Below are 24,258 nucleotides of genomic sequence, written 5' to 3'. Positions count from 1 at the left end.
AGGCTAAGGTCCTGGGAAGCATTTTAGTGCAACAGGGAGGCTGTGGGTTCACAGTCTGGGAGTCCTGTGTGAACTCTGGCTCTGGAGTTCCCAGGCAAGGGAAGCAATCTCTCAAAATTTCAATTTTCTAATTGGTAAACCTGAAACTATTAAGATCTATCTCATAGTGTTGTGAAAATTACATAAGACAACATATGTAAAAGCAACTAGCAAAGTACTGGGTACAGAGTAGACCTCTCCAAGATGCTTTCACCGAAAACACACCATCCTTCATCCGTAAGCCAACTTGGACAAGTCACTTTGCAGAAGGTTTAAGCATAAGCTGTTTGGACTTCCCAGGAGGGAAGACTTTGGCTCTATTTGAATGATACTGCAGAGAAAACTGCTTCATTTTAATAATTCTGTGCATTTACCTTGCACGTTTGCTCCTGTAACCTGTGTGAAGTCAGGTAGTTGTGTGGTTCAGTTATAGCATGGAGGTACATTCAAAGAAACACAGCCTGGCAACTAAGGAATAATTAAGCAATTAGAATCTTTAATACATCCCTTCAAGAAAATGCCCAAGAGGATTTGTTTTCTTAGCTACAGAAACCCATCCCACCCCATCCCCACCTTCAATCTTTCTCCTTCTCTTTGTATCTCTTAAACATCTGGCAGCAGCTCCTGAGTCTTTCTACATCACCCTGCTCTGCATTCTTAACAGCCCCTACTTCCCTCCACTTTTTTGTTACCTTGGAGGGGTGCATAATGCTGTAATCTTATGTATACATTTATTAAATAATTAGCAATTCTTTGAACATTAAATAGTCAATGACCCCCCAAATATTCTTAGACTAGGTATATAATAAATCAAAATATATACATTTAATAAAGTAATTTTTTCTAAATATTTAAATATTGCAAACCTAATTCACTAGTTCTAAATGTTTAATTAAATTCACAAATACATTAATCTTATAAATATTTTAATACCTTAAGAGATAATACTCGGAAGATTATAATGATTACAAAAATCAGTGCACTTACATTAAACAAGTAACAAGATTATTAACGTGATAAGAAAAAACCCCTCCTTATGTAAAAATGTGACACTGGGTGGCTCAGTTGGTTTAAGCCTTCTGATTTCACCTCAGGTGATGATGTCACGTGGGTTCGAGCCCCACATTGGGCTCTGTGCTGACGGCTCAGTGCCTGGAGCCTGCTTTGGATTCTGTGTCTCCCTTTCTCTCTGCCCCTCCCCTGCTCATGCTCTGTCTTTCTCTCTCTCTCTCTCTCAAAAATAAATAAGCATTAAATTAAAAAAAAATAATAATAAAAATGTGACACTCCCAAAATGCTTTCACAACGGATTTATACATGTACATTATTATGAAGAAAAATTTCCCATAAGGGATCATACACATATCCTTGCCAGTACAACACCTTATGCATAATGAATGTCAGCAACTATTTATTACATTGAACTTTATACCTAAGACTTCCCCCAGAGCAATGATATGATGATCTCCATTTTACAGATGAAGAAATAGAGTCATAAACAAGTTAAGACATCTTGGATTCTGAATTATCTCTTTCTGGCCCTTTTGTAAGCAAAACTGTGCTTCCCAGAAGTCAGAGGCAATGCTCCTCTCCAATTTGATGGTGACATAGGCCCTGGTCAGGCCTGCTAGAGGCCCATTGATGCAATAAAGAACAGAAAACAGAAGGAACTCATTAGAGTGTATATTAGTCTGCTCAGACTGCCATAACACAATACCACAGACTGTGTGGCTTAAAACAAAGATATTTATTTTCTTACAGTTTTGGAGGCTACAAGTCCAAGATCAAGGTGCCATCAGGGTTGGTTACTAATGAGGTCCCTTCCAGACTTGTAGAGAGAGTTACCATCTCACTGTGCCCTCACATGGTCTTTTCTCTGTGTGCACAAAGAGAGAGACAAAGAGACAGAAACAGAGACAGAGAACTCTCTTTGGTGCCTCTTCTTATAAGGCACCAGTCCTATCAGATTAGGACCCTACCCTTATCACCTTTATTACCTTCCTAAAGGCCCCATCTCCAAATATAGTTACATTGGGCGTTAGGGCCTCAACATAAATTTTGGGGGTGACACAGTTGGGTTCATAGAAGAACACAATGCGCCTGAGACAACATGACCCTCCTCGGCCCAATGCTTCTGGCCTCCTCCTCATGGCAGATTCTTCTCTCCTCACAGGCTATATGAACTCAGAACTTAGGGTACACCTCTGGGGAAAATAAGAGAGGTGTTAGGAAGATTTGACCTTTGTATTCTTGATCTTGTACATGACTTTCCCTCTGATTGTTTGCTGGCTTGTGAGTAAACCGAAGGAAAGTAAATGGCAACAGAGTCCAAACCATCACTTTTGCTGACCTTTAAAACTAGACTATCTCTTAGGAAAACCCCTTCAAGAGGCAGTGTGGTGCAACATAAAGAGCGCTATAGCTGGAATCAGAAGTCCTGGGTTCAAATCCCAACAGCTTGTAAGCTCCCTCATGATTGAAGCTCTGGCTCTCCCCACCTCACCCCTTAGCCCCTTCTCTCTTACTCCCTCCAGCAATGCTGGCTTCCTGCTTCTGCTCAAAACCAACAAGCATGCTTCCTACCTCAGGGCCTTTGCAACAGCCGTTTCCTCAGCCTGGAAATGTCTCCCTCAGGTATTCACTTGGCCCATTCTCTTACTTCATTTATTACTTTACTTAAATGCTGCCCCTCCCAGAAAGTTCTTCTCTAATCATACTATCTGAAATGGCCCCCACTCCTCTCTTCCATCAGGTCTATCCCTAAATCCTACTTTATTCCTCTTTGTAATATTTATTACCGTCTGACATTATTATATATATTTATCTGTTTGTGGCTTGTCTTTCCCGATATATTGCAAACTCCACTGGGGTAGGTTCATTAGTTTCATTCATTGCTACAGACCATGCCAAGATCAGTTCCTGAAATAAAGAAGTGACTCAATACAGATTTTGAATGAATGACTTGAATGAGCACTGCTTCCCAACTTGGCTCTTCCTTTCTCAGGCCCGGCCCTCAGGGGTCTTTGTCCTGCCCTTGACCTCATGGGTACTGGTGTCTCAGTGGATCCCAACGTGCCATCAACCTTGCAGCTCCTATAGCCATGCCAGCTTTCAGCAGACGGGGGTGGGGGGGGGTGGGGGGGGTGGGTAGGCTGCCATGAGCACATGAGAGGTTCCAGAAAAGACATCTACCCTGAAATGGTACAGAAGGCATGGGTGAAAAAGAGAAGAGTGGCTCGGGGCCAGCTAACATCTTCAAGGCTGGAAACAAAATGGGAAATTGCATGACAGTGACCTTGCAAGAAGAAAAGTTGGGAGGGGTTTGCCAAAGACAAAGCACAAAGCAAAATTTTTTGCCCAAGATAAAAGTGTTTCTGGGCTAAAGACAGAAGACAGATGAAGCAAAAAAACCTCAACAGGCCCAACTATCGGTGCAGAAAGGAAGAGAGTGAAAGCGCCCTGAGATAAGGCCCGCTCACTGCCCTCTCCCTGCAGACTAGAGCAGCTCCCGGTACATCACAGGTACCCGGTGAATTTGTAGTTTATTTGAAGATGCATCCAGAGGGCACATTGTAGGGGTGTGTGTGGTGAGACGTAGCAAAAGTGGCACATGAGAAAGACAGCCAACACAGACAGCTTCAAATGAAGAAGCTACTTTAAAAATTCATCAATGATGAGATGGAAAGCCAGGCAGCCACAGGGTCGCTCTCTGGTTTGAGCAGTAACTAGCTATGGGAACCTGGGTAAGCCACTTAATTCTTTTGTATCTTATTATTTCTCATCTGGGAAAGTGAGTACAAATGCTATTTACTTTGTAGATTGGATCTGAATTACATGCAAGAGAGCCCAGCATGGCCCCAGCACATGAAGGTGTTCTATTGCAATGCATGGAGAAGAGGGGAGGGAAGAGGAAGGGGCTAAATGGAGAGGTGGCACTGGACAGGGAGAGAGCAGTGGGTCAGGAGGGAGGATTCCGGCAGGGCGGACAGAGGAAACTTCCGCCTCAATGCTGAAGTGTTGAGCCCTCTGGCTGGTGTGACCCCCACCCCCACAGAAGGCGCCTGGGGAAGCCCCGTGCCCACCTGGGCAGAGGCAGGGCAATTAAGGCCCATGGAAGTCTCACAGGTCTCTGCAGGAAGCAGAAGTTCGTTAACAAGGATTCATCAGACTTGGATGCCTGCTGGGGAGGAGATGGAAACACAGTAAATGCATCTCATCATCAAAAGCAGGAAGGAAACGAAACATTTTGGAAGTCACTGAAAGGCAGATTTTATGTAAGTTTGAAGTAAAGTGTCTAGTTAACCAGTTGCTTTCCGAGTGACTTCTCGATTTTGTATATTCAGTATAGACTTCACCTTGGCATACACTGGAAGGTTTGTGAGCTCAGTCAGGAGTTGCTACGTAGAAATTTGTAATGAACTCACTCAGCAAACAATGTAATCACCATCCCTTATTGATTGCCTGGATCAAAACTATTTTCGTAGAACACTAAGATGTCTTCAATGACAGTATAGAATAGTTTTCTAGATGCACCTCAGTGGCTCAGTTGGCTAAGTGTCTGACTTTGGCTCAGGTCATGATCTCATGGTTCATGGGTTCGAGCCCTGCACCAGGCTCTGTTTTGACAGCTCAGAGCCTGAAGCCTGCGTCGAATTCTGTCTCTCTCTCTCTCTGTCTCTCTCTCTCTCTCTCTGTCTCCCACTTGTGATCTGTCTTTCAAAAATAAATAAATATTTTGAAAATAAAAAAAAAAGAAGAGTTTTCTAGAGGCTACACAATGTGTGATATCATAATCTGAGAACATATATGCAAATGACAGGTCTTAAAGAGATTTACAAAAATGGAGAACACTGTCATTCTTCCAGTTTTTTTTATCTTGAAAATATAGTTATTTTTCATAAAAACTTTAAAAGAAAGTGAGCATGTGATGGGTTCACTATTATTTTTTCTACTGAAATAAATATTTTAATAAGAAATTTAATTGAAAAGTAAATTTCAGTTTTTAATGTGGAAAATACTGATTGGTAGAATGTGCATAAACAAAAGCTTTTTGAGTCTTCAATAACTTGCAAGAGCGTAAAGGGATTGTAAGACCGAAATGATTGCAAAGTTCATAAGATCATGTACTTATCTTTTCTGTACATTATCTCTAGCCTACAGAACAGACCCCCCAGATAAAGCCTTTGATTTCCAGCATACAGAGAACAAAATGGAGGGGGAGCCTGGGTGGCTCAGTCAGTTAAGCATCCGACTCTTGGTTTCATTTCGGCTCAGGTCATGATCTCACAGTTCATGGGTTCAAGCCCCGCGTCCAGCTTTGTGCTGACAGCACCCAGCTTGTTTGAGATTCTCTCTCCCTCTCTCTATGCCCCCCTTCTGCTCATTCACTCACAGACACACATACACACACACACACACACACACACACACACACACACTCTCTCTCTCTCTCTCTCTCAAAATAAACATTTCTATTTTTTTTTATTTAAAAAAATTTTTTTATAATGTTTATTTATTTTGAGGGAGAGAGAGACAGAGTGTGAGCAGAGGAGGGACAGAGAGAGAAGGAAACACAGAATCCCAAGAAGGCTCCAGGCTCTGAGCTCTCAGCAAAGAGCCCCACATGGGACTCAAACTCACAAACTGTGATATCATGACCTAAGCCGAAGTCAGATGCTTAACCAACTGAGCCACCCAGGCGCCCTAATAAACATTTTTTAAAAAGAAAACAAAAAGGAGCCTCAGAGAAAACAAAACCCACACCTCTAATAAGAGACAGATCTAGGTTTGCACATGCTCACTCTCTGCTATACTCACTTTTCTGCACTGCCTCCTGACATCTACTGTAGCAAAAGGACATTTTATGTCAGAGAAAGAAAACCACAATTGCTATCTACAAGAGGCAAACTTCACTCTCCAATGCTTTCTGAAAAATATTCTCTGCATGACTTTGTCTCAAGGGAAGGAAACCGACTTAGTTTTAAAAGACATTTCTCTACCCCTGGCTTAGCCCTGGGGACCTGCTCCAGGCCAGGCCTTGGAAAGACCTGGGCCACCACATATGCACAGCGCCCTCTGCTGGCCCCTCTCTGCTCCAGCACTGCTTGCTCTGGTCTGGAGGCCTTAGCCTGGTTCCTGCTGACGGGGAGGGCCCACAGGCACTGCCGGCATCTTAAAAGTGTTGGGAATTACTCCAGTGGCAACTAGTCTTTTTACGTGACTGCATGAAGCTGCCTTCAACAGTGAATCCTCCCTGGGAACCTCTCCTGGTTTCAAGTCCATTTTGCTGCATCATTCCCTTGCATCTGAGCTCAAAACACTCAAACTGCTCTTCTCTACACTTGTCTCTTGAGGAGGAAGCCTGGCATGAGCTTTGGACCCACACAAAACTAGATTTTAATCCAAGCCCTTCAACCTGTAGCTCAGCAAGTTACTTAACCTGTAGGAGCCCCACTCTTTTAATTTCAAAAGTAGAAATATTAATATTTAGCTTGTAGGGTTATTTTGAGCCTGAGGTGGGACAATCAGAAGTACTTGGCCCAGGGCTGAATGATCAGTGCTGGTTTCTGGTTTCCCACTTCCACTCTGGGCTGCAGGAAGAGCCCTCACAATGCAAAACGAGTCGCTGTCACTGAGGGTGGCCGTGGGCTGCATGCAACTTCACCACACCCTGGTCACCCTCTGGTCTTCTCTCATGGATTTAGCTGCCACCATGGGCAGGCATTCATGCAGCTCTCAGGATATAAAGTTGAAATGTTCGGTCTCCTGTTTCAAGGAGCTTATGGTCTAGTGCCTTAAACCCTTACAAGAACATTGTTCACATCATTCTTTCCTTAAAAGACTTAATTTTTTTTAAAGCATCTTTAGGTTCACAACAAAATTGAGCAGAAAGTACGGGGATTTCCCATGCATTCCCTTCCCTCAGATTCATGTGGCTTCCCCCACTATCAACATCCTGCACCAGAGTGGCACAATTGTTATCATTGACGAGCCTACATGGGCACATCATAACCACCCGAAGTCCACAGTTCACCTTAAGACTCACTTTTACTGTTGTACTTTCTATAGGTTTTGACAAATGTGTGCACGCTAGATGCATGTATACTAAACTGGAAGAGGGGTCAGAGTGAGATAGAAATTTGAAGCTATTACATTGCTGGCTTTGAAGAAGGAGGAGGATGCCATGAGCCAGAAATATAGATGGCTTCTAAAGCCTGGAAAAGGCAAAGAAATGATTCCCCCGCTAGTGTCTCCAAAAGGAACACGACTTTGCCTTCATTGTAGCCCAGTGAGACCCACATCAGGACTTCTGATCTATAGAACCAAAAGACAGCAAAAATCTGTATTTGTTCAAACCACTAGGTTTATGGTAATTTTTTACAGCAGCAACAGGAATTGAATCTCAGAGGAGTATTTACCTCTGGGGATCAAAACACCCCAGCTGGCTGGAATGTGAGAACAAAGCAGAAATCTCACTGGTGGGGCCTACAGGGCAGCATTTTATTATAATATGTACCATTTACATCATAAGCTCATATTTTTTTGCATTTCAGCCATCCTCGAAACAAGGCATCTGTAGCACTAAAATGATTCCTTTCTGTATGGAAGGGGTTATTTATCACATTATCCTATTTGAAGTGATTATTGTCATTCATCAAATTGAATTTAATTAATTTTCATATTTCAAGGGCCTGATAGCTGCTAACTATATCACTCGGCCAATAGCTCCATAAAACAATCTGCGTTTTTCCCTCTTGCATTTATTTGCATCCTTAAAAGGCTATATTTACTTCTCTGGAGCAAAACTGCTCTGGTGTGCCAGGCCGTATTGGCAAATTCTCCGGTGGGAAGAGAATCCTCTGGTAAAACACAGATCTAGAACGAGTGGCAAGCAGATGAACAGTAAGAACACTGTTTCAGCTGATGGAAAAGGGTGGAGGAGCGAAGGAATTCTGGGGGCGGGGGGGCAGTGTCTTCCCCTTTACACTCTGTGAGCTTCCTGCAGATGAGCTGGGCTGCCCGATGGCAGAGCAGAAACAGTTCCAAGGTGCTTTCCACTCTGCAGGGGAGCTTATTCCTGACCTCATTTGTCTGGGGAAGTTGCAAATGGCTTTTTCATATTTGTTTTTCAGTTACCTGGGAGGAAGCTCATGTCTGTGCATGCTTTCATACCAATCCTGGCCATTTCAGATCTCCTGTTCAGGGGCACACTGCCTTTGAGGCTAGCTCTGACCTCGGAGCTCCACCTGGGTGTCTGGTCACCCAGCCTGCAGTATCATGCTTTATTTTTGTGAATCAGCATAGACAGCAGGACTTATTCCCAGATTGGCCTGAGGGTAGCGCTAGAAAGTGCTTCAAAACAAAAGGACAAGGCTATCGCTGGATTTACGTGATGTATAATTAGGCTGATATCATCATATAACATATTATTACACTTATCTATAAAATATATGTGTCTCTTTACATATATACTAAGAGATATCCAGAGAATTTAAGGCGAAATTTCTTTACAGCTCCAGCGAGGTTCTGCCACCTACATTGTATAACCTGTGATTACTACTCTGACCAATAGTGTTCTAACTGTAAACTGATGTGACCTCTGGACTCACCCTGCACTTTCAGATATCCTCCACAGCTGCATATTGACGCAAGCTTTCCCACATTACAAGGCATTTTCACATGCATTATTTCATTTAATCCTCACAACAGTCTGGTTGTGGAACCTAAGGGTAAGAGGGTAAGTAATGTGCCCGAGATTATAGACCTACCAGCCAGTGGAGGTGAAGTCGGCAAATAACATTTGCTATTTCTTCTGTTTGGTTACACCTTTTGGAAACTTAAAACTATCAAGAAGTTATGATGGTCATGAAAAGAATGATTATCACTGACTTAGCACATACTGTCCACCAGGTTCTGCACGGGGCACTTCTGTGCATTTTGCAAGTGATCTTTATGGATGCTCACTTTATGGATGAGGCATCTCAGGCTCAGAGAGGTGAACCAACAAGCCTGAGGCCACACAGCTCACATCTGGTGGAGCCAAGTTTGAATTCTGTTCTGACTCCAAAGCTCATGCTCTTCCCTTTTGACTATGTAAACTATCTACATGTCAGTGCAAATTTAAATCAGTGTTGCTACCTTTTGTGCCAGTATTTGCATTTTGAAGCATGTCTAGTTATGGAATGAAAGGACATGCTCCTTATTAAAACAAACAAAAGAAAAGAAAACAAAACAAAAAACACCAAATACTCCAAGCCTCAGGAAATAGGTAGGATGGAGAATCTAGGGGTCAGTGGACAGTTACGTTAGTGCCTCTGAATCACACCAGATTGCCGGCCAGCCTGAGGCTGCTGGGGGCACAATTTCAGCTCTGGGAGGAGGAAGAGGCTCTTCTGGAAAGTGTTACATCTTCCCCGTAGCGGGGGAAGCCATGAGTTCTAGAAGCAGAACACCGGAGGCTGGGTGGCCCTGCTCATTAGGAGCTGTGTAGCCTTGACACCTCCTTACCCTCTTGGGGACTCTGCTCCCTTCCTTGGAAAGCAGGGATTAAATTAGATAATGCTGGGGGTGGGGGGTAGTTGCAAGGGAAACTATTCTTATGACTCCCTTCTAGTGAGTCAAGTCTCCCTTTGCCGGCTCTGAGTGAGCACTCTGAGGGACACAGTGGTGACAGCCTGGCAGCCGCACAAGGAGCAGCTTTCTCATGCTGCCTTCTGGATGGCTTTGTGCGGTGCAGATACATGCATCATTTCCTGCCCGAGTTTCCAAACCTCTTCACCAAGAGGCCACCTTACATGAAATAGCTGTTGTTTGTGTTAAGAAATGACTTTGCTAGTTTCAAGGACAGTTCTGGTTCTACAGGCCCCAATGACAGGGAGAACGAAGGCTGCCTGCAGATTTTCAGGACCCCAGGGACAGGCGGCCACACAGTGTGAGCTTCAGAGGTGGGTGGAGTTTCCCAGCTGGAATATCAGCCCTGTTGGCCTCACCTCTAGAAGCCTCAGTGTCCTTCTTTACATAATGAAGTTAACAGTTGCCACCTTTCAGGACCCCCGTAGGAACTGCAGGTAATGTGAATGAACTGCCTAACAAAAAGCCCGCTATATAGTAGGTATTCAGTAAACGTTGTCTAATTTCCCTTTCCACCCTTTCTTCCTAATACCCACGTTTACAGGTGGGCGTCTATAACAGACTCAAGGGCAAAAGTGCAGCGGATGAAGAAAGGCTGTGGGAGAGAGAGGCTCCTTACTGGGCTCTGTCCACTCTGGAAGAGTCACTTGAGCCCACCACGTTCAGATATTTCACCCAGACTGGACAATTTATGAAGACAACAAAGGGATTTGCCAAAGATGGCCGAATCTCTCTGTACTAATTAGAACAATATTCAGACACTGCTGTGTGGCGACCCCTACTGGGTTCTGGCATCTAACTCCTGTTTATCCTTAGGACTGGGGGACTTCCCTGGTGTGTCAGAGGCCATATAGAGGCCCCCACTGTAGTGTGTGAAATGTCTACTTCCCCCTCCAGCGCTGGTAATACCGACTTTGTTTACACAATTGCTGAAAGTATAGTTTTTAAGTCCTACATGTTCATCGAACGGATTTCTGTAAAAGGCTTTGCTTCCCCTTGCCAGTGCTGTGTGAATGCTGGCTGCCATTTCTCAGGCTGGATGGACATAGACCCCATTTGGCAGAATCATGGCACTTTTTGAGAAACAGTGTTTAAATAATTTCTGGGAAGCAGCGTGAGTGTTAATCACTTCATATCCAATTTTCTGTGGTTTCATTACAGTCTGTATGACTTTGGCCTCAAGGTTAAGGAAAAATGAAACAGGATGAAGCAATTTGCCCTGAGATAATGTCTATCATTCAGGCACATAAGTGAGCCAGAGCTATGTCCTGAGCTCTGGTTACATGCAGAGGGCTGTGCTAAGCAAGCTGGTGAGTATGTATCTTTTTGGTGTGGTCCCTGCCCTTAGGAATCTATAATAGGTTGTGGAAGCAGACATAAGGCGCTGAAATAGAGAAGGTAAACCTGATCAGTGTTTGCAATGTGGCAAGTGAGAGATAAATCAATGCAGGTACAGGTTCAGGGACAGTATCTAGAAACTAAGAATTAAGTGAGGGGTATTCAAGGATCTACAGGAAGTGAGAAAACCAACGTCAACGTGGAGAAGCGTTCTGGGTGGAAGCAACAGCCACATGAAGGCACATAAGTGAGAATTTGCCCAGTGCGTTTAGGACATGGAGAGTGTACCAGTGTATTTGCTTCGTTTCTTTTAGAATAGTGGAACTCAAGTTGGTAAAGATGAATTAGGGTCAACGAAACAGAAGTTGAGTTCTAAGCTGGGGAGTTGGGGCTTATTTCTTTAAGTAGTGAAGTCATTGTAAATCTTCAAGCAGACAAGTGGAATACTAAAATTAGTGTTTTGGGAAAGTGATATTGGTGGTGGTATGTGGAGGGAGTGTCATCAAGGAGCAAAGAGGAGACCTGTGGGGGGGAGTAATGTGAGGACTACTGCCAAGAGCTGACATGAAATCGTAAGAACCTGAGCTAGGATACCCATGGAGGGAAAGAGGAATAAAAGACATGTTATATGTAACTTGTAAGGCAAGGAGATATGGACTTAAAGAGATGACAGGAGAAGCAATGGCATCACAGGGTGAAGGTGGAAAGTTGGAGATTCTTTGTGGGCACTGTATTGTCTCCTGGTTAAATTTGAGGTCTGGTGACATAACTAGCAACTGAAAGGTGAAAATGGCCAGCAAGTTACTGGAGATATGAGACAGGGATTGAGAATCAACTCCGGGCTGCAAACATGATTTGGGTGGCCCTTGCATGAGTGAATGGCAGAGTTATGTCAGCTTTTCTCTCCCGTGTGAGATTTGAGGCAGAGGAGAAGACTGAGGAGACACTGACAATCTCCAGAGAGGTCAGGACAATTGAAGAAGCAGGGAGGAAAAACAAGGAGGCTGGGATGAAGAGAACAGGCCAGGGTGATAACCCTGAAAAGAAGGGCCCCACCACAAGGCACGCTAGGCCCTTCACAGCAGGATGGGGTACAGGTGGGGAGAGAGAAGGCAGGAATTCAGGAAAAGAAAGGCAAGCTACAGAACTATTTTGGCTGTGAGGCTGGCCTCCTCAGAAGGGGCGTCCAAGAGTCGTGGCAAATGGAAGACTGGCTTGGCTGACAATGATATGAAGGTGTCCAAGCAGGTTGGGTAGAGGTAGGACCCATGGAGTCAGAAGGCTGGACCTGAAGAATCTGGGCATCAGAGGGTCTGTCCAAGGAAACAGGACCCCAGAAAGAAGTGGAGGATGTGGACAGGATCGGAATTCAGGTAAGAGAAGAGCCGGTCACAGCCCAGGAATCATAAGGTATAAGACTATCGTTTTGTTTCCTAAACCCTAATGGTTCAGAGGTGCTTCAGGGTCTGCTAAAGGGGCAGAGAGGTTCTACACTCCAAACTTCCATTCAACCTGAGCAGGTCTCTGTGTCTTATTTGTTGAGTTTTATGATAGGATTTAATTGGAAAAAAAGGTTCCACTACTAAAATAAAGTTTGAAAATCACTGATGGCGGATGTGGCCTACCAGAAATAAAAGCAGAGGCATTATTATTGGCAGTGACAAAACAACAACAACAAAAAAAAACAACTCAAAATGACATGAAAGTTCGTCAAGAAAAGAACAATTGAATAAATGGTGGCATAGCTGCTGTGCCGAAATACTGTAGCCATTAAACATCATCAGCTAGACCTATGTGTATAAATTGACCTAACATCGGAGTGATGTCCGAGGTATATTGTTTAGAAACAAGTTTCAGAATAATGCATGTGGTATGTATATTTGTAAACAAATAAAAAGAAAAAAAAAGCCACCTACCCCCTCAAATCCAAAGAAACAGAAACCCGTATGTTTTTGTTTGTGTTGATATGAAAGATAACAAAGTTTACACAGTAGATTTTGGCTTCTTCAGAGGCTGGAATTGAAAGGAGGTAGTAAATTATCACATTGTAAAGAGCTACTTTTATATTCTGTAAGCAGTTACTCTGAGCCAATATTTTTCCTTTTATACTTACTTGAAAATAACTATAGATTCACCAGAAATTGCAAAAATAGTACAGAGAATCCTGTGTTCCCTTCATCTACTTTCCCCTATAGTAACATCTTATGTAATGATCGTACAATACCGAAGCCAGGAAACTGACGTTGGTATAATCCATAAACAATATTCAGTTCTCACTAGTTTTATATATACTGTGTATGTGTGTGTGCATATATATAGTTCTATGTAATTTTCTTACATGTGTAGATTTGTGTAATCACCAATCACAATCAAGATATACCAGGGCCACGTGGGTAACTCAGTCGGTTGAGTTTCCATCTCTTGATTTTGGCTCAGGTCATGATCTCCTGGTTGGTGACTCTAGGTCTTATGTCAGGCTCTGTGTCGACAGTGCTGAGCCTGCTTGGGATTCTCTTTCTTCTCTCCCTGCCCCTGCCCACTCAAGTGCTCGTGCACATGCGTGCTGTCTCTCTCAAAATAAATAAATTTATGCTATGATCCCATCACCACAAAGATCCCTCATGCTACCGTTTTATGGCCACACCCATTTCCTGCCCTTCCTCCCACAGCCTGATACCTGGCAATCAGTAATCTGTTCTCCACTTTTTATAATTATGTCATTTCAAGAATGTTATACAAATGGAACCATACGGTATACAATCTCCTGAGATTGGCTTTTTTCCTTCAGCAGAACTTCCTGGAGATTCATTCAAGTTGTTGCATGTACTGGTAGTTCATTCCTTTTTATGGCTGAGTAGTGTTCCTTGGCATGGATGAGACACCGTTTGTTTAACCATTCGCCCACTGAAGGATAAATGGATTGTTTCCAACTTGGGGCTATGGCAAATAAAGTTTCTGTGGACATTTGTGTACACATTTTTGTGTGGACATAATTTTTCATTTCTTTGGGATAAATGCCCAGGTTTGTGATTGCTGGTTTATAAGATGAGTATATGTTTAGTTTTACAAGAAACTGTCAAACTATTTTCTAGAATGACTGCACCCATTTGCATTCCTACCAGCAAGGCACAAGTAATCCAACTACTTGGCATCCTTGCTGACATTTGATATTGTCACTTCTTTTTTTCTTTTTAGCTGTTCTAACAGGTGTGTAGTGATATTCAATTTGCATTACCCTGTGGTTAATTATGGTGAGCAGATTTTCATGTTCTTGTTTGCCATCTGTATAGCTTCTCTGGTGAAATGTCTGTTCATGTCTTTTGCTCATTTTCTAATTGGATTTTTTGTATTTGTTTTAATTCTTGAGTTTTGAGATTATTTATTCTACATGTAAATCTTTTGTCAGATATGTGGTGTGCAAATATGTCCTTCCAGTCTGGTTCTTCTGTTTTCATCACTTTAACAGAGTCTTTTGCAGAGTAAAAGTGTTTCATTTTGATTTTTTTCTTTTATGAATTGTGCTTTGTGGTATCACATCTAAGAGCTTCACATCTCACAAGCAGGAGGCACGTGAGCCCTTTTGCTGAGGCGGCCCTATATGAGATTCCCTAGTTTCCCATCCACTGATGGAAAAGATAGTATTATGAACTTGAAATCACCCAATGACTAGGGGACTCAATTCTAGAAAGTACACTTATGGCAGCCTGCTCAGATGTCATATCCACTGGGTTAATGGACTCTTCTTAACAGCTCAGTGTTTCTCCTTGTTGCCAAACAGATGTGGCAGTGAACAAAGATGCCATTACTTACTCTTATCATTTCTCAGCTGCAAAGTTACTAGAACATGAATTTCAGCTAAGTCTATTGTGGTCCCTTCTACAGGGCAGAGGAACTAGCATCAGAAAAAGCCATTTTATCTCTTACACTTTTGCAAAGATAAAAGGAAAGCTGAGCTCAAGTATTGTGAGTTTTTGCCTTAAATTCTCATCTTCTCCACGGTAAACAGAGAGAAGCAGAATATTAGAATTCAGAAAAACAAAGATGAAAATGTAATATCCATTAAAAAATGACAAATCAAACTATATTATAACTGAAAGAAATAGAATTTTGTTTTTAAAGGCAAATATGTTTCTCCAGCAGGATATAATTTGGGGCTCTTTGGTCACAAATAAATCACTAAGAAACAATGGTATTTTATTATTGCACGGAGCCATTCCTGAAGAGAAGGAAATGATGGGTGTACAGAGCCATGCCAGGCTTTTGTTCAGCTTTATGGAATATATTGAAAGCACCACCAGAGACATCTACCCCCACTGCATTCAGAAACCCACAAATGAATGCAGCAGACTGCAAGACCCAAAAGTGTAAAATAGCACACAATAGAATACTGGTCTCCATGAGAATAAATTACACATTTTAATAGAAAGCTATCTAATATAAATTAGTTACACCTACTTCTCGAGATTACTCAGGAGGGCTCAGAACTAACAGTAAAGGGGAAAAGGACACAATAACCAGAATAGTCTTCAGTGGGGCCTTTGGAAGGCAGTCCCAGAGAAAGCTAGAGAATAATTTTGTCAGAGTTGGGAGCTGGCACACACAGTCTTTCCTACTGTCCTATGGACTTTCTGGAGTCTTGGCGAAATCACTGCGAAGGAATGCCACTTCCCAAATGAACCTCGCAAACCCCTTGGCAATCATTTCTATATGCAAACGTTATCTAAGTAAGACATGGGGGAAATAAATGATGATTTGGTCATGGTCCGAGGGGCCACAGGAAGTAGTCAGACAAGAGGACCGTAGCTGGCCAGAAGAAAGCAAACCCTCAGCAGGGCTTCCTGTGAGTCAGGCCCTGACCCAGGACTATACAGTTACAGCTCACTAGTTTTCAGAACACCCCCAAGAACCAAGTACCATTAGGATGCCAGTTTACAGATGAAGAAAATGGGGCACAAAGAAGCTAAGCAACTAAGATTATTAAGTAAAAAGACAGTGGCAGAACTAGAGTCCATGTTGTTAACCACCACACTGTGAGAGTGGTTCAGCAGGATGCTACATATGAGTCAGGAATAGAAAATTTGGTGCCGCGTCTTCCCACGTTCTATAGCCAGGTGCCACAGCTGTTTGCCCTGTATTGCACCTGCAACACGGCCCCTGTCGTTGTCACTGAGATGGAAGATTCCCATTGCTGCTACAAAGATTTTAATAAAGGAATGTGATGTCTCGGGAGAATTTCTCTAGGAGGAAAGAAAGGGCCTGGGAGGGGAGACTGAGTTAAGAGACACAGAAAAATGCTAAGGAAACACCAGGCCGGGATTCAGGATGCTATGGAACAACCATTTCAACCTGAACCAAGGAGTTAAGTCTGGAATGTCTAACAAAAAGTCCAGAGTGTCACCCTGGGCCCATGTTAAGTGACCTAATTAGGCAGGTAGTAAACAGAAGAGACAAAAGTGATCAGACAACAGCCCAATCATTGTGTGAAGCCAGACTCCATTGACTAAATACATTACATGTCTATAAATTACCTTCTTCATGGTTTACTAATAATTTGGTAAAACAGCTTTGCCCAATAAGTATCCAACTAATACAGTTGTTCTGAACACCATTAGGAGAGCAGTCCCATGGAAAAACAAAGGGAAGAGTGGTTTTCCCAAGGTCTCACCCTTTAGAGAAGAGCCTGTGATTCCTTCATACCATCTGTGGAAGGTGCTAGCAGCACACAACAGGGAGCCTTCTCTTCAGTCATTCTATTACAGTGGTTTCCTTCCTCTCTGCAGTTATGTTTAATAGGAAAGCAAGATTCATCTTCCTCAACTTTGGCTTTGGGATTGCACCAGCGTATATATAACATATGGCACTATGATGACTGGACCACACGGCATTGGCCAGTCCACCAGATCCACCATGGCTGAGCCTGGAGCGTTATAACAGAGCATTACTACCAGCCTTCTCAGAGTTTCCCAGTGAGCCCAGGACAACATTTATACACATCCATTTCAGGCCACGGCAGGGAGAGGGGGAAGGAAAAGCTTTCTTCTTACCTCTCTCAGAGCTCCTTTGCAAAGCAGTGTTCTTTTCATAATAAGGTAACCAGCACCTTGCTGGACCAGAAGACAAAAACCAGCACTCAAATGAGCCAGATTTTTTGGTCCCCCCTGAAACTCTCCATTCATGAGTGTTTCCCACTCCTCAGCACCCACCTGTGACCTTTGGTTCCTCATGGACTGCCTATTCTGACGGAAATATCTTTCTCTAATCTCCTCCTTCCTTAGCACCTGCTTAATTCCCACTCATTTTGTAGGAATTACCTTGGCCACCCCCTCCAGGAAGTCTACTCTGACTGCCTCAAGGTTATGCCATAAACCACTCATATATATGGCCCTCTACAGCCTGTGCTCACTACAGTATTTATCAAGCGATATTGCAATTTCTTATTTACTTTTCCTTTTTCTTCCAATAGACTGTAACCTCCGTGAAGGAAGAATCCGCATTTGTATCATGGCTCAGCCAGTACTCCGTGGAGTCCACATTCTGGGCCTTAACAGATATTTGCAGGGTGAGCTGATGTTGGAATCCAGCAGGTGTGGATAAGTGAAGGCCTTATGCGGTAGCAGCGTGCACACAAACAGTTAATGATGTCAGACAGGCCTGGGTTAGAATGCCAGTGCCACCACTTGCTAGCTAAGTGATACTAGACCCACCTGAACTTTAATTCCTTCATTTATAAAGTAATAACCACAACAATGACAATGAATAATAATAACTGGTCTTGTTTTTATTACAGTACCTACATTAGGATTGAAATAACGATTAAGTGATATATTCCTGGTGCTTACAGCAGAACTTGGCACATTCTCAAGGCTTGACAAATAATACCAACATGCCCTCGCCTCCCCTAATGCCAGCCAGTCCTCTCCTTGCCAGGGTGAGTTATGAAAAGAAAAATAATTCATATGTTTAGAAAACCCTGAAATTTATTTTTGAAGACAAGGAAATGGAACTGTTCTCCAAAGACAACCTCCAAGAGACCAGAAACAGTCATCTTTTACAAAGACGAGTAAATATCTATCACAGTCTCATCCGGGATGACTCACACCAGCCAAGGATCTCATCTCCAAGGATGATGCATTTGAAGGGTTTCTCAAGAGTTGTTTTTTACTCACAAAACTTGCCATTAGGTGGCGGCTTAGCCAGGGTCCATTAGAGAGAAGAGCAGCCTAACCCTTAAAGGCGGGGCTGTTTGCAGAGGCCACACTGCTTAGAAGCGAATATCTGACTCATCCACAGAGCGTTAGCCCAGAAAAATGACAAGGGCTTATTTTAACAGTGCGTAAAATATAACATCTTTGGGGCCAGAGTAGCCCAATAGACATGGTAAGCCTGATATGTAATCTCCCCAGAAATAAAATATTAAGGTGGTCAACAAATAAAGACATAAGGATTCAAACTATTTTGGACACATGTCCTATAAGTTTGATCCCAAGATAATTAAATTATATCCCAAACAGTCTCATCTGGTCCTATGTCTGCCCTGTTTAAAAGCCTCCGGTGACCCCCTGGGTTTTCTCAACCAGTGGTGGGAGTCAGAGACTGGTGTCAGGATTTCTGACTGATGTCAGGCAGCAGACATGGTTTGAGAGGGAACATCTAATATGCCTATTTGTTTCATGATACAAACTCAGGAAGTAAAGCTTGATGAAATCTATTTGGTGGCTATATTCAGAAGATAGAATGAAAAAGCATTGCAAGGGCATGGATTTTTAAAAAGATATCAGAAATAGAAATATAATGACAATTAATGTTTATTAGGCTCAGTGCTATCTGCCTTACGTGCTTTATCTCATTTAGTTCATACAACAACCTCATGAGATGGGAATTACAAATATTCCCACTTGACAAATAAGAAAACTAAGGCTCAGGGGAGGGAGTCAAGATGGCAGAACAGCATGGAAGTTTTTTGTGTGTCTCACATCCATGAGATACGGCCAGATCAACACTGAACCATCCTGCACACCTAGAAAACTGATCTGAAGATTAACACAACAATCTGCACAACCTGAACCACAGAATTCAGCAGGTACACGGCGTGGAGAGGTGAACTTGGGAAGCAAGAAGCCCCAGTGGGCAGGGAACCGCTTTTGTGGGTGAAGAGAGGACCGAGGGGCGGAAGGGAAAGAATACGGGAAAAGCACCCCTCCCCAAAAGCAGCTGGAGAGAAAATGGAAAATTAGAAATAGCTGCAGGGACTGAACTAAAAAGGGAGAAAGGAGAAGGTTTAAATTCCATTAAGACTGTAAACAAGGGGAACGCAAAGGCTGCAACTCCACAGCTCAGTACCTGGCGGTGCTCTGGTGAGAAGGGCGAATCCCCAGGAACAGAGTGGGGTCTGGGAGGTTCTCGGGCCACACGGGGAAAAGCAGTTCCACCGCTGGAAGGACATTTGGTAGAGACTGCTAAGGCCACCTGGTCCGAGCAGACCCCAGAAGGCGGCCACATTCGCTGGTGCTGGAACAAGGTCGTTGAGGGTGAAGCCTGGTGCCAGACATGCGTTGTGATTTTCCATAATCCCTGAAAAGCTGCTGCTACACTATCTCGCGAACATTTTCTGGGGCGGGCTGGCACCTGGCCGCAGTCTCGGGGCTCCGGCAGCAGCAGGGTCCAGCAAGCATTCCTGGGTGCAGCCAGCATTCGGCCATTGCTCATTCGCCATTGCTGGGTGAGACCCTCCCATAGAGGGGCGGAACGGGTCAAAGCCAGAGTCCTTCGGAAGTAAGGGGCTGGGTGAAACAGCCGCATCTGAGACAAAGCTCGGGAGAGAGGTACTGCCTGGGGCTTGACCACGGACACTGAGGAAGTGGGGAGTGGATGAGAGCTGAAGACAGAGGACGGGTGCGAGATTGCTGAGCTGAGAGAACACAGTGCTGATATTAGAGACTGGGTTGCTGGGTGATGCCGTTTTTTCACCGCTCCCGGCGCACGCGCATACGCGGCTTTGAGCACTGCAACAATCCACCCCAGTAAGCTAAGCAGCGCCATCTAGGGGAGAACGGAGCCATTACACTAAGCCCCGCCCAACTGGGGCCACCTCGCTCATCAAGAGCACAAGTCTCACCACCTGTTTAGTTTATGGGCTATAAAGCGATTCATAGTCTGACATCTAGGGGAAAATGAAGTAATTTCAGTTGTATTTCAATCTGTTAGCAGGTCAGTCTATTCAGTTTTCTTTCTTTCTTTTTTCTTTTTCTCTTTTTCACACCTTTTCTTTTTCATGAATACAGAAAGAGAAAAAATTCATTTTTATTTTCAATTTTTATTAAAAACGTTTTTTGTTAATTTTTTCTACTATATTCTTTACTTTTGTGTAATTTTTTTCAAATTATATTTTACTTCCATTATTTCATTTTAGTCTACTTCAGTGTATTCATTTTTTCAAATTCTCAATTTCCTTTTTACCCCCATCTTTTCTCTAATCTATCAAACCACTTTCAACACCCAGACCAAAACACACCTAGGATCTAACATAATTTATTTGATTTGTGTGTGTGTTTTTAATTTTTTAATTTTAATATTTTTTAAATTTCAATTTGTTTAATTTTAATTTTTCTACCTTATTAATTCATTTTCTCCCTTCAAAATGATGAAATGAAGGAATTCACCCCAAAAGAAAGAGCACGAAGCAACAGCAGGCAGGGATTTAACCAACACAGATAGAAGCAAGATGTCTGAACCAGAATTTAGAATCACAATAAAAAGAATACTAGCTGGAGTCGAAAATAGACTAGAATCCCTTTCTACAGAGACAAAAGAAGTAAAAACTAGTCAGAATGAAATAAAAAATGCTATAACTGAGCTGCAATCTTGGATGGATGCCATGGCGGCAATGATGGATGACGCAGAACAGAGAATGAGCGATATAGAGGACAAACTTATGGAAAATAATGAAGCAGAAAAAAAGAGGGAGATTAAAGCAAAAGAGCATGATTTAAGAATTAGAGACTCATTAAAAAGGGACAACATCAGAATCATAGGGGTCCCAAAAGAGGAAGAGAGAGAAAGAGGGGTAGAAGGGTTATGTGAGTAAATCATAGTGGAAAACTTTCCTAACCTGGGGAAAGACACAGACATCAAAATCCAGGAAGCACAGAGGACCCCCATGAGATTCAACAAAAACCGACCATCAACAAGGCATATCATAGTCAAATTCACAAATACTTAGGCAAGGAGAGATCATGAAAGCAGCAAGGGAAAAAAAGTCCCTAATCTACAAGGGAAGACAGATCAGGTTTGCAGCAGACCTCTCCACAGAAACTTGGCAGGCCAGATAGAGTGGCGGGATATATTAAATGTGCTGAATCAGAAAAACATGCAGCCAAGAATTCTTTACCCAGCAAGGCTGTCATTCAAAATAGAAGGAGAGATAAAAAGTCTCCCAGACAAACAAAAATTAAAGGAGTTTGTGACCACTAAACCAGCCCTGCAAGACATTTTAAGGGGGACTCTCTGAGGGGAGAAAATATGAAAGATAAATAAATACATACATACATACATACAAAAGCAACAAAGACCAGAGAACACCACCAGAAACTCCAACTGTACAAGCATCATAACAGCAATAAATTCATATCTTCCAGTACTCACTCTAAAGATGTAGGGTAACAGAATGAATAAGAAAACAAGATCCATCTATATGCTGTTTACAAGAGACCCACTTTACACCTAAAGACACCTTCAGATTGAAAGTAAGTGGATGGAGAACCATCTATCATGCTAATGGTCAACAAAAGAAAGCTGGAGTAGCCATACTTATATCAGAAAATCTAGACTTTAAGATAAAAACTGTACCAATAGATGCAGAAGGGCATTATATCATAATCAAGGGGTCTATCCACCAAGAAGACCTAATAATTGTAAACATTTATGCACCAAATGTGGCAGAACCCAAATATATAAATCAATCACAAAAATAGAGAAACTCATTGATAGTAATAACATAAAAGTAGGAGACTTCAACACCCCACTCACAGCAATGGACAGATCATCTAATCAAAAAATCAACAAGGAAACAATGGCTTTGAATAACACACTGAACCAGATGGACTTAACAGATATATTCAGAACATTTCATCTTAAAGCAACAGAATATACATTCTCCTCCAGTGCACATGGAACATTCTCCAGAACAGACCACATACTGGGACACAAATCAGCCCTCAGCAAGTACAAAAAGATCGAGATCATACTATGCATATTTTCAGACCACAACGCTATGAAACTCGAAATCAACCACAAGAAAATTTGGAAAGGTAACAAATACTTGGAGACTGAAGAACATCCTACTAAAGAATGAATGGGCTAACCAAGCAGTTAAAGACGAAGTTAAAAAGTTCATGGAAGCCAATGAAGATGATAACACCACAACCCAAAACCTCTGGCACACAGCAAAGGCAGTCATAAGAGGAAAGTATATAGCAATCCAGGCCTTCCTAAAGAAGGAAGAAAGATCTCAGATACACAACCTAACCTGAGGCCTTAAGGAGCTGGAAAAAGAACAGCAAATAAAACCCAAAAACAGCAGAAGACAGGAAATAATAAAGATTAGAGCAGAAATCAATGCTATCAAAACCAAAAATCAGTAGAAGAGATCAATGAAACCAGAAGCTGGTTCTTTGAAAGAATTAAGAAAATTGATAAACCATTAGCCAGTTTGATCAAAAAGAAAAAGGAAAGGACCCAAATACATAAAATCAAGAATGAAAGAGGAGAAATCACAACCAACACAGCAGAAATAAAAACAATAATAAGAGAATATTATGAGCAATTATATGCCAATAAAATGGGCAATCTGGAAGAAATGGACCAATTCCTAGAAACATATATACTACCAAAACTGGAACAGGAAGAAATAGAAAATTTGAACAGACCCATAACCAGTAAGGAAATAGAATTAGGAATCAAAAACCTCCCAAAAAACAAGAGTCCAGGGCCAGATGGCTTTCCAGGGGAATTCTACCAAACATTTAGGGAAGAGTTAACACCTGTTCTCTTGAAGCTGTTCCAAAAAATAGAAATGGAAAGAAAACTTCCAAACTCTTTCTATGAAGCCAACATGATCTTATTCCAAAACCAGACAGAGACTCCACTAAAAAGGAGAACTATAGACCAATTTCCCTGATGAACATGGAGGCAAAAATCCTCAATAAGATAGTAGCCAACTACATCCAATAATACATTAAAAAAATTATTCACCACGACCAAGAAGGATTTATACCTGGGATGCAAGTCTGGTTCAATATCTGCAAAACAATTAACATGATTCATCACATCAATAAAAGAAAGGACAAGAACCATACGATCCTCTCAACAGATGCAGAGAAAGCATTTGACAAAATACAGCATCCTTTCTTGATAAAAACCCTCAAGAAAGTAGGGACAGAAGGATCATACCTCGAGATCATAAAAGCCATATACAAAAGACCCAACACTAATATCATCCTCAATGGGGAAAAACTGAGAGCTTTCCCCCTAAGGTCAGGAACAAGACAGGATGTCCACTCTCGCCACCATTATTCAACATAGTATCGGAAATCTTAGCCTCTGCAATCAGACAACACAAAGAAATAAAAGGCATCCAAATCGGCCAGGAGGAGGTCAAACTTTCACTCTTCGCAGATGACATGATACTGTATTTGGAAAACCCTAAAGATTCCATCAAAAAACTGCTAGAACTGATTCATGAATTCAGCAAAGTTGCAGGATATAAAATCAATGCATGGAAATCGGTTGCATTTCTATACAACAACAATGAAGCGACAGAAAGAGAAATCACGGAATTGATCCCATTTACAGTTGCACCAAAAACCATAAAATACCTAGGAATAAATCTAACCAAAGAGGTGAAAAATCTATACACTGAAAACTATAGAAAGCTTATGAAAGAAATTGAAGAATACACAAAAACATGGAAAAATTTTCCATGCTCCTGGATAGGAAGAACAAATATTGTTAAAATGTCGATACTACCCAAAGCAATCTACATATTCAACGCGATCCCTATCAAAGTAACACCAGAATTCTTCACAGAGCTAGAACAAATAATCCTAAAATTTGTGTGGAACCAGAAAAGACCCTGAATAGCCAAAGCAATCTTGAAAAAGAAAACCAAAGCAGGAGGCATCACAATCCCAGACTTCAAGCTATACTACAAAGCTGTAATCATCAAGACAGTATGGTACTGACACAAGAACAGAC

The 24,258-nt window shown here is 42.3% G+C and overlaps 1 protein-coding gene across 1 annotated transcript; it reads right to left on the bottom strand.

The window, feature by feature from the left end:
• Positions 1-688: 688 nt before the first annotated feature.
• Positions 689-21,306, bottom strand: LOC128314069 (uncharacterized). The gene is made up of 2 exons (XM_053215304.1): positions 19,348-21,306; positions 689-2,243 (listed from the first exon to the last, which is right to left on the bottom strand). The coding sequence occupies exons 1-2, from the start codon at positions 20,044-20,046 to the stop codon at positions 2,214-2,216; spliced, it is 729 nt and encodes a 242-aa protein (XP_053071279.1). The 5' UTR covers positions 20,047-21,306; the 3' UTR covers positions 689-2,213.
• Between the last annotated feature and the right edge of the window lie 2,952 nt (positions 21,307-24,258).

This window comes from Acinonyx jubatus, chromosome A1 (assembly GCF_027475565.1).
Source record: "Acinonyx jubatus isolate Ajub_Pintada_27869175 chromosome A1, VMU_Ajub_asm_v1.0, whole genome shotgun sequence".
In the NCBI taxonomy this organism is placed as follows: Eukaryota; Metazoa; Chordata; class Mammalia; order Carnivora; family Felidae; genus Acinonyx; species Acinonyx jubatus.
This window is presented reverse-complemented; position numbering and strand designations above follow the sequence as displayed.